This window comes from Etheostoma spectabile, chromosome 6 (assembly GCF_008692095.1).
Source record: "Etheostoma spectabile isolate EspeVRDwgs_2016 chromosome 6, UIUC_Espe_1.0, whole genome shotgun sequence".
Lineage (NCBI taxonomy): Eukaryota > Metazoa > Chordata > Actinopteri > Perciformes > Percidae > Etheostoma > Etheostoma spectabile.
Window position 1 is genome coordinate 9922525 of NC_045738.1, and position 14161 is coordinate 9936685.

Sequence of the window (14161 nt, forward strand, 5' to 3'; positions counted from 1 at the left end):
CACATTCATTTTCCTGAAGAAAGTTCAAGGTGAATGTAACATGAAAGTACCTTCCATAGTATAAAAATGATGAGGGCCAGTAGCAGTAAACCTCCAATGATGCTGCCAATCAGAATCCACAGCGAGATGGGAATAGCTCTGCCCTTTAGCACCTCCAGAACAGTCTACAGACAAATATGAATGAAAGAAGAGATTAGTGAAAGTAAACGTCATTCCCATTCTGCTTCAGCTACAGTCTTCTTACCTCCCTCCAGACTGTTCCTGTGCCCAGAGTGATGAGGTTAGTCTCCTGAGCTACAACGCGATAGGCACCTATTATCCTAACTGACTTATATTTGGCCTAGAAAAAGAGAAACAGAGGTGACCACCAATGTTTGTGTCATAGGACAGAAAAATGTAGCCTGCAATGAGCATCTGCGCTTTGTTGTGTAACTTACTTTTCTGAAAAAATCATCATGAACTCTGCGGCTGACGCGAATGACGGCGGCCTGCCCTCTTAGAAGCTGCTGGACTTCACACACAATCTCAGTGCACCATGATCTGCTGCAGTTCTAAACACAGAAATCAACATGTTAAAATATATATATTGATGCTACACAGTGTTAAGTAGCTGCTGTGCCGCCAGGGGCCTCACCAGTATGTCATTCTGCATCATGTCTTCGGGATGAAGGGAGCGTACATCTCTCTGTCTGGCCTTAAGCTGGGCCAGATCACTCAGCATGCTGCAGTTCACCCCCGTGGCCTATGGGGCAATTAAAATATGTCAGATAAGATCTAAAAGAACAATACAAACACTCACACAGCAGCACAACTCACGTTGTATGAGAAGACATCGGTGACGGTCATGAAGACTCTGTCTCCTGCAGCCACAGAGGGCAGATGCAGCCTCAACTCCAGATTACTCACGGAGTAACAGCCGAGGTTCTGCAGCTACAAACGCAAACAAAAAGTGCTCTAAGTTCACAATAACTTGCTGTTGCATTAACGTTTCTAAAAATGAGCATGTGAGCTTTACCCTCAGGTGCGTGTAGAACTCTGGTCCAATTGACTCCGATACTGTCCGAGTGGGGTGGACCTCGTATCGGTTCAAATTAGAGTCACTGCACACAAAAAACACATTAATACAAAAATATTTTAAAGGAGCTAAAATATCTATATATATAAGATTGTTAAATAATGCATACAGTATGCTTCACACACATACCTGCTAACAAACAAGTCAGGTTCATACTGAACAAAACTCTGCAGCTGAACACTGTTGTCCTCCAAAGTATCCTCTCTCTCCACACTGTCACTGTAATAATAACCAAAGGGTAAACTTAGGTGTTTTTTTGCATTAGACATTCAACCTCTTGTTGTGGAAACGATATTTAAAAAAAACTCATGTTTATTGAGGTTTTTAGTATTTGTGAAGTGTTTGCGTGGATTATGCAGAACTTGTTCCTTGTCGTGAACTACCTGGCAGCATAAAGCTTCATCTGCACTCGACTGTGCAGAGATGTGCAGCTGAACTCAAACTCCAACATGAAGTTAACCTGCAAACAAAAACAGAGAACGGAGAACCTGGAGGAAGTGAAGTACGAGTGGGCTGAGTGGAGAGAGTGATTAAGCTATTTCCTCGGTATGGACGTACCTTTGACTGGGAGCGAAACACTGGATAGCTGACATTACACGAGTGGCTGTTGGCACTGAGTGCTGTACACTCAATCTTAAAGTGGACATCCTCCTACAACGAAAGAAACAGAAATTGCGTGTTAGTTTATCGGTGTAGATTTGTGTAAATATGTAGGATGAGTTACACATGGTGCTGCATGTGTACATGTGTGTAATTTACCCTAATGCTGAGGCTGGAGAAGTGCAGGTTGCGTGAATAGTGCAGCGTCAGGCTGGTGTTGTAGGCGTTTTCCAGTCTGTTCTGAAGCTGGACCTCCACCGCCAGACGCCTACGAGGGCTGCGAATCACATAAGGCTTCTGTCTGTGGAGGAAACACAATGAAAACTCACTGAAACTTAACTGAGTAGATGTGTGATCTTGTCAAACTGCTGCAGAAAGGAAAACGAGAACGAGAGTATTATCTCAAATCTGTACCTAGTCCCAGGGATGTCCATATGAGCCTGCAGCACCAGGTCTGTTGTACACACATCGTCCTCACCACAGTCTTTAAAGAACTGGATCTGCAGAGGTACAAGTGGAGAGGACAGCATGTTTGATGGAGAACAGATTGAGGAAATGTGGTGCAATTGAAAAAAGAAAAAAAAAAAACTAGAAATGATAACCACTCACAGATTTCTTGACAGTTGTTGGCCAGCCTTCATCCAACACTGGACCACTCTCGGTATTGTTGATCTTAAACCGCAGTGAGAAGCTAATTGGACGGATGTAATCTGCTGTGTCCTACAACAAAGTTAAAATAAAGTCACTTAGTTTGTCTTGCTGTATGTGTATAAATGATGGATATCAAGCTTGTATTTGTTGTGTGTAGCAACGCTTACATAGACATGGAAGGGCAGTTTGTAGCAGAGAGTTTGTCCTGTGTGAACTTGGACTGCCAGCTGGGTCTGTCGGTGGGAGCTGTCGTCAAACAGCGCCCGTGCAGACAGTTTCCTGTCATCCAACATGGCCGACACCCACACATCTGAGGAGAGAGCATTGTTGCATAATTCCCATTCTGTTTATTATGTCTGTCTGGCCAATGCACAACACTCACAGACAGTTGTTAAAAGGATTAGAGAGGGTAAGAAATAAAGAGTTCTACCGAAGCTGTTGCTGTGTGGGCCAGGGGAGCGGGACACGGTTGTGAAGCAGGCAGTGGCATTGAGACAGGCTGATTCTCTGCCACCCCTCTGGCAGGTCTTTTGAATGACGTTGATGGAGTGCGGCTGGAAGGACAGACTCACATTGATCTGGACAATGCTTCGAGAGCTGGGCACAGGAGAGACAGTGGATGATAAAACAGGATTACATCCCAATGTTTAATGTATTGTGTACCTTCATTATCTCCCAGTGCTTTAAGCTATACAATTAAATCTGTTCTGGCAATGGCCTTTCTTTCCTCCCCGAATCTGCCTCTACCCACCTGAGCAGTACTGCACTGCCCTGTGCTCCCACTGCCAAGTCTATGAGCTCATCTCCATCCAAGTCCAACTGAGCACTCACACTACGGCCAAAATACTGCAGGGAGGGGGAAATCGATGACCCTGAAATACGCTAAGAACATACGAAAAATATGTTTGATTGAATCCTGAAACACACCAGTGACAATGTAATTGTAGGCAAATGACAAGTACCTGCTTGTAATTGTGGATGATGTAAATACCATCTCCGTGGTAGACATAGATTGCCCCCTTGTGCTCATCCTCCAGCGGGGCTCCCACCAGCAGGTCAGTGAAGCCGTCGTGGTTAAGGTCTGGAGCGGTTGCCAGTGCGTAACCAAACCTGGCATCCTGGGACTTATCCTCTGACTTCAGAGTACCATTGGATACAAACACCTCCTCCTGGGAGAAAAGAAAGAGAGAGGATGGATAAAAGATGGAGGGGTTGGAGCTAAACACTGATTGCATGATTGCATCCATGAGAAGAATAATCAGTGCCACTGTTGTCTTACCCCACTGAGGGTGTAGATGTAGACTCTACCGGTCTCCTTGTTTCCTGAACCAAGGTACATTGGAGCTGCAACCAGAAGGACATCAGTGATGCCATCCTGGTCAATATCCATCCCACACACCTCACTGCCATAGTAAGATCCAATCTACAGAAAAGGACATTTCAGTTTACTACCAATAGGTGGAGTCCTTGCTGTAATCTCTGACAAATGAGATTGCTGCTGTTTTCTGCTACAATGAATAAACAAAAGTGCCTGAAGAGAGACTCATGAGGAGAGAGCTTTACCTGTTCTCCATTGAGGGCCTGTACAATGTTGACATCGCCCTCGTTACTGAGTTCAAACAGGATGACTTTGCCTTTGTGCTTGAACCGAGGAGCTCCAGCTACATACAGCCTCTTCCAGTCACCAACTACCACAGATGATACTGTGTAACCTGGAAACAGATTTAAATACACATCATCTAACACTGCAACCTAATATATGGCCTAAGAGTTAAATAGTCCTCCTGGTGTTGTTGAATGTGTTGACCATGAATGATTTGGCGTTTTATATTTAGTGTCAATGTTTGCATCATGTTACACATTTATGCAGTTGAAAGTGTGGTCTGACTTTAGCCTACTCAAAGGGCGGTAGGTTTTTGAGTGCTGGTGGAAAGCGTTCTAACTTGTGATTTGAGAGTTTGTTCCAGAACAGGAGTTCATTCACCAGCTATGTTAAGATAAATAATAAGCAAACACATGTTTTGAAAAGGATGACTTTGAAGAAATTGTAAGCTTATTACACTGAAAAAGGTTTCTGTTGGGTAACTGCCCCTCAGGACCCCAAAAGGCACAAGATTTACTGTTTGGCAGTATATTAAATTAAATATATATTTAGGTGATGGACTATTTGTTAGTCAAGTTACCTTGGGATTTAGGAAACTGTAACAGACTATTCTCACGTCTCATGATATTTTACAAACAAAACTATAAATTGGCTTTTTTTTAAATAATCTGCAGATTAATTGATTGCGTATATATATAATTGTCCTAAATAAATAAGTAACAAACTAACTTGTAGGTGGTGGATAATTTGGGACCCAGTTGTGGGTTAATTCAGCCCTGCTGCCAGCTCTTGAAGTTTCTAATGTCTGGGCTTTCCACCAACACATGAATGCACCACCCTGTAAGAATCAGTCCAAGCAGCAAGGATCCTTTGTGTTCAGTTGTGTTTTATGTGGCTACCTAAATAAGCAGCATGATTTTTGAGCTCCAGTGGAAACTCGCTTTCAAAAGCCTCTCTGGGCGGCATTATGCGTCCGTTGGTCCCTTCCTTCAACACTCCACCATCCCAGTCGTAGGCGCCCACCATCCCAAACAGTATGCCATCCTGAGGAATGGAGAAGGCCATGAATGACACACAAAGGTAAACACATGCACTTCACACATAGATATGAGCAGCTACCGGACTTACATCCAGTGTGTGTGTGGAGAAGCCAATCTGAGACATCTCCATGTGGAATGAGCTCTCGTTGTTGCCCAGAGTGCCTGCAAGTGGACAGCGACAGCAAGTAATTAGTAAGTATTCTCCATCGCACGTTTTTGCCCATCCCTAACCATCACACACCTTCTTTCTTCCTTCCTTACGCTCACTCTCAGGATATGATCAAGATGGCATCATTAGCACCTTCACTCACCGTGGCAGTTATGCCTCACCCTTTCCTCTCCTCCTGTCCTTTCCTCTCTGATTTCCCTTAACAGTTAAGGGTGGCATCACTTTTTATTTTTTTTACTTTCCTTTCACGTTCCCACAACTATTGTGTTTAAAAGCTGTACACTCCCTCTATGTCTTTTAATTTTCTTGCTTTCTCTGCAGGACTACTGATTATTGTGTTCCATAGGCCTAATCCTCTGTCACTTTCTCCCACCCCCTACATTTTTTTTTCCACTTCTCTCATAATTTTGTATTTAATCCTTCCTCTTCTTTCTAAGACTTTACTTTCAATTTATGTATCCTCACGTTTGTGTCCCTTATATGGTTAGCTAATCAATCTAATGTATTTAACAAGTAAGTAATCGGACAGTGTTACTGTAAATCAGGGAGTTTATTACAAATCTTCAATATCATATGGGTGTTGTACATCTTAGTTGATGATTGATTGACACAAATTATTGTGACAGAGGACAAAATAGTGTATTTATATATACAAGAACTAAATATAAAATTAGGTGAATTATTATTATATTATTTATTTGATTTGATTTGATTTGATTTGATTTATTTTCACAACAAAAACATTAAAACAGTGTTATATGTTTCACAAAAAGATGTGATGGACAATTGCCAAAAAACCCTCAAGGGCTTATTAAGTGGTAATCTCCATAGAAACAATTATATTTAACAATTTAAAAAAAGAAGTATATATTATTATGTAAAAAAATAAAAAATAAAAAATTATTTTTATAAAACGATTTAAAATTACATTTAGAGCACAAACCCATTTGGAAAATTCAGACAACTTAGGAGCAACAATTGTATGCTCTGTTTAAACTGTTCTTTAGAAAGCTCAATGAGTGAAGTGGGAAGAATGTTCCATATCTTTGACCCTCTGTATAATACACTGACTAATCTGTGTTTGAGTTGTATGAGAGTAGGGAGGCCTAATAAGACAACTACTACGAGTCGGATACTGGTGAAATTCATTATTAAAAGTAAAGATATTACAAAAGTGCTGGGGAAATAACTTTTTCATAGAGCTATAAACAAATAAAGCAATTTGAAGTTGATTCACTTGATAAACACTAAGAATACTTGCTTGAGCAAACAATTTTTGGGAGGGATGTCTACGATTTACACAAAATATTCTTAAAGGTTGCTTCTGAAGTCGAAAAATAGATTCTAGTTTAGTTGGGTGGGTGCTAGCCCAAGCAACATTACAGTAAATGATATAACATAGATGCAACTTTTTTGTTAATCAGTTGCCGAGTTTTTCCTAGTATTCCAACTATTTTGGCTATTTTTGTACTCATGGCACTAATGTGAGGTTTCCAGGATAAAGAGTCATCTAGTATAACACAGAGGAAACGAGCAGATCTAACATTATTAATGGAGATATTATCAATTTGAATGTTTCAGACTTAATAGCAAAAAATATATAACTTGTTTTTTTTGTTTTGAGTTTGATGGATTTGAACCAAGTAGATAACTTGTCAAGTTGATTTATAGCTGTCATGCGAAGTAAATAACTGATAAACAGCTAGTACAGTACAGGCTAATGCCATCATCTGACACAACTATGTATAAAACTGGATGGATTATTTTAAAATTAACCCAACTAATAACTCATTTGGTCTGCAACCCCAGATTTCTTTACAGCTAACCATGAATGACTTAAAGAACTACAGCATTGCTGCTTTCTTTTATGATTATTTTTTTTTTAAATCATTCAGCCATAGCCTCCTTTTTCTGTATCACAAACCTTCCAGAGTGAAGATGCGATCTCCCAGGGCATCAACAATGTCATTGAGCGCAGCTTCATCGGTCACATTGAAAAAGTACTTCTCTTCGGGGTCGCTGGCAATAGACTTGATCTCTTTGATGAACGTTTCTGGGTCCTGCTGCCGCCGGATGTAATGACCCAGAACCTGGAGGCCGGCGTTAGAGGAATACAGAAGGGATTGGAAATAAAAAAATAGAAAATACAGTAAATCCATAAGCAGATAATAAAAACTATATAAAACATTACAAAACTGGTTAAGCTAGAAGCATGTTAAGGGGGTAAAAGCGACGGAAACAGAGCACATGGACAGACTTTGGCATGTATCAGAGCAATCACTTCTTCATGTTTCTGAGGGACAGTGAGGAGAGAGAATGAGAGCTATAGAAGTCTAAATGGGAAGAGAAGAGAATACCACACCTAAGTACTACACAAGTACCCTGGAGCTGCAGGATTTAACTGTAAATAAAATGAAAAATAAACACACTTCATAGCTGCATTACTGCCTGTGTAATTTAATAGTAATTAAGCAATACCAAAAGGCAACCAATTGAGTGGAAAACATAAGAACGGAGGAAACGGTAGCCTCCAGAGGTTTGTAAATGAGGAGCGCAGGCCTAGCTTTGAGGTGAAGAAATGACTGATGCAGAAGATATACTGTAGCTGTAGTGGCCCATGGCTTAACGCCTGAAGTACAAATGAGAAAATTCCAGAAGAGAAACCAAACCCAAGAATCTCCCCCTGTGACTCCAGCTGCCAAGCAAACTAAGGAAATCCTCTGTTTTTAAAAGCATAAGGGATGGAGAGGGGCGTAGTGTGTAAAGAGCCTACATATAAATATGTACATTAAGATCTTATAAATTCCACTCAGGCTGCCAATTGCTGTAGGCTTTTACATAGTCACGGACAGAGAAAGAGAAGAATAGATGCAGAAAAGAGAATATCTTGTTAAAATATAAAGCACATTTTTAGATTTAAGGGACTTGGACACACAATGGAATTTGACTATATAAATACAAGTGTAAATACAAACATTTCCCTGCATAAACTCCCCCACAAACATACATATAGCCCCTGACTTGCACTGATGTATAAAACACAGTCTGCAATGACTGAGCTCTTTTTTTGAAAGTCTGCCCTCCCCTGTGAGCCTTTTTCAGTCAAACACACACACACACACACACACACACCACACACACACACACACACACACACACACACACACACACACACCACACACACACACACACAGACACACGTACAAGTAGTCCTTACCTGTCATCACTTTGACTTTTTGGACAAGTACCCACAAAACCTACTTTATTCTTTCTTGTATTCTTCATCCAATTTTGTTTGTTTCTTTTTGCATTGAAGGCTGCTCCACCTTGACTTTGTCTCTGTCTGTCTGTTTTCTTCTCTCAAATTAAACTTTTGTTGACATAACATTATGTTGTGCACATGTATGATAGAGTTGTCATATTGTGGATAATCCACACACCTCTTGTGGGTTGTCTAGAGTAACAGGCACTCTGTTTCTGGAAAGACGTTACTGTTGAATATTCTAAGGATGGCATTGTCTTTCTGTCTGTTTCGCTGACGATCTTGTGACTTGTGTTCTAGTTACATTGCTCTATTATATATAGCTGTATTTGTGTATTTTAGTAAAATGACTTAACAACTGCTGGATGGATTGCCATGGCGTTTGGCACATTCATGGCACCCTCAGGATGAATCATCCTTAATCACTTTGGCAATTTCTTAACTTTTCATTTAGTGCTATCATCAGGTAAATTTTTAATTTGTTCAATTCACCTGAAAAACTAATGACTTGATTGACAGTTAATCTTCCAAACAATTTTTTTCTAGCTCCAATGGGATAGCTACAGGTGTGCCGGTGCCAGTGGTAGCTGGAACAACCAATTAGTAATTGACATGCTCTGCTGCAAAAGATGTATTGCGCTTGTGCTCCATATATGTCTGCCGTAGTTTCCGTTTTCCCCCGCCGATGTAGAGCAGCGTTCAGCCTCTTCCCTAAACTTTGTCTCATTCAGAGACCCAAACAGGGCTCTGTGTCTATCAAAAGTTCTGAATGAGATAGGCTACTACCATATCAGCAGAGCAACAACGTATGCACAGCAGACAATAGGGCATGCAGATGGATATTGTGTCTTGATTCTTATAATATAAGAATTATATTATATCATATAATCAAGCATATAATAAAACTAAAGGGAGACTTGGCATACAGCCCGATCCGGTTGGGGAGAGTTCTAGCCTGACCAGGCCCCTCTCTTTACCCTGTCTCTCTTGGTTATGCTTTGATAAAGCTCATAGTTAGGGCATAGAATTGAATATTGTTAGGGAGTGAGGAGTCGCAGCGTCCGCCTAACCCGGCCCACCTGCTTCTCGTCATAGTTGTCAGATTTATCTATCATATAATCAAGCATATAATAAAACTAAAGGGAGACTTGGCATACAGCCCGATCCGGTTGGGGAGAGTTCTAGCCCGACCAGGCCCCTCTCTTTAACCTGTCTCTCTTGGTTTTGCTGTAATAGTTTTAGACAGCTGGGGACTTCCTTTGACACACTGAGTTCCTCTCTCCTCTATCTTCCTATCTTTTCATTTATGTGCATCCATGTCCCAGAAATGCGTGTTACTAACCTAGCTCTGGGGAGTCATTCCCCGGAGTCCTTATGTTCTTTTTTCCCCAGCATGTTCCCTCGGATCAGGGATGCTCCAAAATCATGGTAGCAGCTGTCGCCATGGTCCCGCTACACGTTCTGCGGTGCCATGTTCATCTGCTACACTCTGCAGTGCCCAGCTACGTCCTGCTGTGCCTTGTAATGCCGCACAGTGCCCTGCTATGCCATGAACTACTACAAAGAACTGCTACAAACTACTATTTTTACTATATTTTTGTTATTTCCACTAACCCCAACCGGCCCGTCAGACGCCGCCTACCAAGAGCCTGGGTCTGTCCGAGGTTTCTGCCTAAAAGGAAGTTTTTCCTCGCCACTGTCGCACTGTTGCTTGCTCTGGAGGAAACTACTAGAACTGTTGGGTCCTTGTAAATTTTGGAGTGTGGTCTAGACCTACTCTATCTGTAAAGTGTCTTGAGATAACTCTTGTTATGAATTGATACTATAAATAAAATTGAATTGAAATTGAATTGAATAATATACCTTTTCTATTCTCAAAACATCACATGAACAGAAATCTTGCTGAAACACATCTGAGCTATTAAATTCCAGGGGTTTAATGTATACATGAGATGAATAAGTGCCACATGCACATTAAAGAGGTTACTTCTCCAACAAAAAACGCGAAAGAGGGAAGAGTACATTATGCCCACATGTGCGCTGACTGAGACCAGAGATAATGAGAAAGGTTCTACAGGAGAATAAATAGTCTGAGAGCCTTCCTACATTATATTCCATTATAGTTTTATATTCTAATTGTCACTTTGATTTCCTTTAGATAATTAAAGATATTTTCAACATAAATTGATGCAGAAATGGTATAAATAGGTGCATAAAAATTCACAAAACTGCAAGAAATTAAGTGTTCAATACTCAAAATGTTCTGGGGGATGACACCCTGATCCCCTGATCATATGTCTCCCCACCAATGCAAACAAAACCTATGACTGTGTGTTGCCAGGTCAGGAGTGATTAGGCTAAATAGTTTGCCATCTAAATAACATCTACCAAATGGGCAGCTGAGATGAAGGTCTATCGCTATATTTCTCTATATTTCTAAAGTGGCGGTCCTCCATGTTGGCTCATGTTCTCCTCTTCTGTGGTCCCAGTGGAGTCTGGAGGTTCTCCAGCTTTTTTTTTAAAACGGGGGGGGTCTTCTGAAACCCATTCCCGTCCCTTTAAAACTGTCTTTCCCCCTTTATTCTAAACCAGCCCAAAAACCAAAAAAAAAAGAAAAAATGTGTTCTTTGTGTTGGGGGTTTTGGGTTTGGTTGGGGGGGGAAAGGAAAGGAAGGGTTTTTTTCCCCAAAAGGGAAATTTAAAAAGGGGCCCCCAAGGGGGCATTTGGAATTTTGGGGCGTTATTTTTTTTGGGGGGGAGTGGTGGGGTAAAGTGTGGGGGGGCATTTTAAAAACAAGTGTTGAGGTCCCGGGATGCTCTACAACCCCCGAAATGGAGGTGGGGTTTTTTGTGTGTTTTCGCAAAGGTTGACTCGGGGATTTTGAAAGCCCGTGGAACCCCAAATGGGTGGGATCAAAGACGCTAAAAATTTACCCAAAAAAAATTCGGGTTATTTTAAATTGCATTTAGCCCCCATGAAAATTTAAACAGCAAGGTGGTTTTTGGGATTTTTTTGGGGCTATGCACCGCCAGAGGGCTTGTAGCTCCTCCCGTCCCTGTGACTCCCAAACTGTTTATTCCAACAATACCTTTGGGGGCGCCCATCCCTTGCCCAAAGTCCGCACCCAAATTTCCCCCTGGTAAAGGAAGAGGAAATTAAAAAACCTAAAAAAAAAAAAAGTGCTAAATTTTTTCATCCAAATGATGATCTGAATCGGAAAGAAATTTCAAAACCCCAAAAAAAGAAAAAAATAAAACGGAAAGGCAAGGGTTTAAAGGCCTGAGGGGAGCCGGGGGTATCGGCACTTGGGTTTCCTAAAATCTAAAATTTAAAAATTCCCTTTGATAATAACCAAATTTCAAATGCTTCATAGAAATGAAAGCCAGTCAAAAACAGAAAAGATTGGATTTTAAATTCCTTCCCCTAATTAATAATAAATGGGGCCAAAAAAACAACGGACTTTTTCCCCAACTATTTAGTCCCTACGGACACACATACATTTGCGCCACTTGACTCTTGGTCTCGGCAGGTGCATGTGTCCAATTGGGACCCGGGAAAAGCAAAAGGCTTCCCCCTCCGGGTTGGGGCCCTGATACAGAGAAGAAAACCCACATGCAAAAACACAAAAAGGACCCCAAAGCCCCCACCCCCTTTGTCTTTAGGAAACCCGTTTTAGTGGGACCGATTCAAGTTTTTGATAGGGTTTGGGAAGCCTCAGACCAACCCCAAACACACACCCCCCCCAAAACCCCACCGGAGGGGAAAAGTGTCCCGCAAGGGAAATCAGGATTTCAGGCCTAACTCCAGCCCTTGTTAAAATAACTTTTGGTCACCCGCAAGAAAAGCAAAAAGGTTTAAAAAAAAAACGTTTCCCTATGCAGTCTCCCAAATTTCTATGGTTTCCGGGGAAGAGAAGGGAAAAAAGTTTTAAAAACAAATAAGGGGGGACAAATGAATTTAGTAAAGGCGGGGTAAAATTTATTTAAAAGAAAGATGGGAAAAGGAAAAGGGCTGGAAAATATAAAAATTTACTAAAAAAAAGGTAGAGGGAAAAAAAAAAGGGGGTAATTTTAAGGGGAAAATGTTGGGTCCCCGATTAAAAGAATGATAAAAGACCATAAAATGAAGCCAAAAAATTAAACGGGGAAGGGGCAAAAACCGCAATGATTTGGGATAATTGTTTTGATCTACCCGTGAAAACAATGGTGAGAAGAGAAATGGAGTTTTGAAAAGGGAAGGTAAGCTTGGAGGGAGGCAGAGGGAAAAAAAAAGACCGCCCAAAAAAAAAGGGGGAAAAGGGTGGAAGAAGAAAATGGGAAAAAGAGGGAAAAACAGAAACATTAGGTTTTAAAGAAAAAAAGGAGATGAAAAAATCAAGAAGGGGAGATTTAAAGGGGTGAGAAAAATGAGTGGCGCTAATTTGGGGGGGCCTGGTTTTATTTTTCAAAGCCATTTTTGGGGTTCCCGCGTGTGGGGAATGCACAGCGCAAGGGGGGTGTTACTTTGGTGGGGTGTGGGGGAGCGGGAGGTTCCCGACGGGGGGGGCAATGGAAAAAAAATTGGGTAATCCCAAATTTTAGAAAGGGGTTTTATGTTCCCGGGATTAGTCTTTTCAACACTCACATGCAAAATGCACACCCTTCCCCTAATTTACCCCACCAACAACATTGGGAAGCAGGTAAAAACAACACGGCCCACTTTTCTTCCCCCAAACCTTTTCGGGTATTGCTTGGGGTTTTTTGGGGCTCAAAATTTTCTTTTAAAATTTTTTCCCTTTTAAACATTTTTTAAATTTTTTTAAAGGGGACGAAGCCTTTCCCTGTTAGTTGGGAAAACACCCTTTTTCTTTCTTTCCATTAATTTTGCCTCTATATTTTATATTTGATGCAGATTGACTTTCTAGCTTTATAATTAACCGGGAAAAACCCGTTAAACTGTAAACAAATTTTCCATACCAGAAACCCCAAAGTTTTTTAAATTTAAAAAACATTTTTAAATTTGGTTTTTTTTAATCCAACCAAAAAAAAAGTGGGTTTAAAAAAAAAATGTTACAGTGGTACAAGGGGTTAAAAGGGGCTTTTTGTTTAGGTGAAGGGGTTTTCCCCAAAGAGCCCACAACACTGTGGGAAGGTTTTCCTCAAACCCCTTTTGGGTTTAAAAATTTTAAAAGGGGTTTAAAATTTTTTTTAAAAGCTGTGTGCCATGTAAAAAATTTCCAGGCTCGGTCTTAATTTTTAGGCGTTTTGTTCAATTTTTTCTTTAATTTTTCAAACAAAGGACTTTTCAAAACCCCCCAACAACCTTTTCTATGGGGTTAAGGTCTGGGCGACGGCTAGGGCCCCTTCCCGGCCCTTTAAAAAACCTTTTTCAGAGCAATTATTTTTGCCGAGCGGTGTGTTTTGGGGTCATTTTATGTGGAAGACCCCGCCACGTTCCATTTGAAGGCTTGTCATGAGGAAAGGGGGTTTTTGGTTAAAAAACTCACCAAACCGGCCCGTTCATGCCCTTTCCTTTTAAAAAAATCAGTTTTCCTGTCCCCCCTTTCAGAAAACCCGCCCCAAAGCATGATAATTCCTCCCCATGCGTTCCCCAGTGGTTTTGGGTTTTGGGATGCAAATCTGGATTCTTTTCCCCCAAACACGATGAGTTGAGTTTTATTACCAAATGATATTTCCCAAAAACCCCTTTTGGGGGAAACCAGGGGCTCTTCCCGGGGGAAAACTTCAGATGGGGTGGCCCGTACGGCTAAGCGGGGGGCTG

The 14161-nt window shown here is 41.1% G+C and overlaps 1 protein-coding gene across 1 annotated transcript in view; it reads right to left on the minus strand.

Annotated features, from left to right (window-relative positions):
• Positions 1-14161, minus strand: part of itga10 (integrin, alpha 10) — a 28729-nt gene that overhangs the window by 460 nt on the left and 14108 nt on the right. The window contains exons 7-29 of the mRNA XM_032517968.1: positions 11900-11990; positions 7420-7471; positions 7063-7313; positions 5058-5131; positions 4829-4973; positions 3890-4038; positions 3606-3749; positions 3289-3495; positions 3078-3208; positions 2757-2923; positions 2494-2636; positions 2285-2395; positions 2090-2175; positions 1835-1976; positions 1634-1726; positions 1459-1535; positions 1205-1294; positions 1016-1100; positions 817-930; positions 635-742; positions 438-551; positions 245-340; positions 51-164 (exon numbers count right to left, since the gene is read on the minus strand). Coding sequence (XP_032373859.1) covers positions 51-164; positions 245-340; positions 438-551; positions 635-742; positions 817-930; positions 1016-1100; positions 1205-1294; positions 1459-1535; positions 1634-1726; positions 1835-1976; positions 2090-2175; positions 2285-2395; positions 2494-2636; positions 2757-2923; positions 3078-3208; positions 3289-3495; positions 3606-3749; positions 3890-4038; positions 4829-4973; positions 5058-5131; positions 7063-7313; positions 7420-7471; positions 11900-11990 — 2784 coding nt within the window. The remainder of the gene's footprint in view (positions 1-50; positions 165-244; positions 341-437; positions 552-634; positions 743-816; positions 931-1015; positions 1101-1204; positions 1295-1458; positions 1536-1633; positions 1727-1834; positions 1977-2089; positions 2176-2284; positions 2396-2493; positions 2637-2756; positions 2924-3077; positions 3209-3288; positions 3496-3605; positions 3750-3889; positions 4039-4828; positions 4974-5057; positions 5132-7062; positions 7314-7419; positions 7472-11899; positions 11991-14161) is intronic.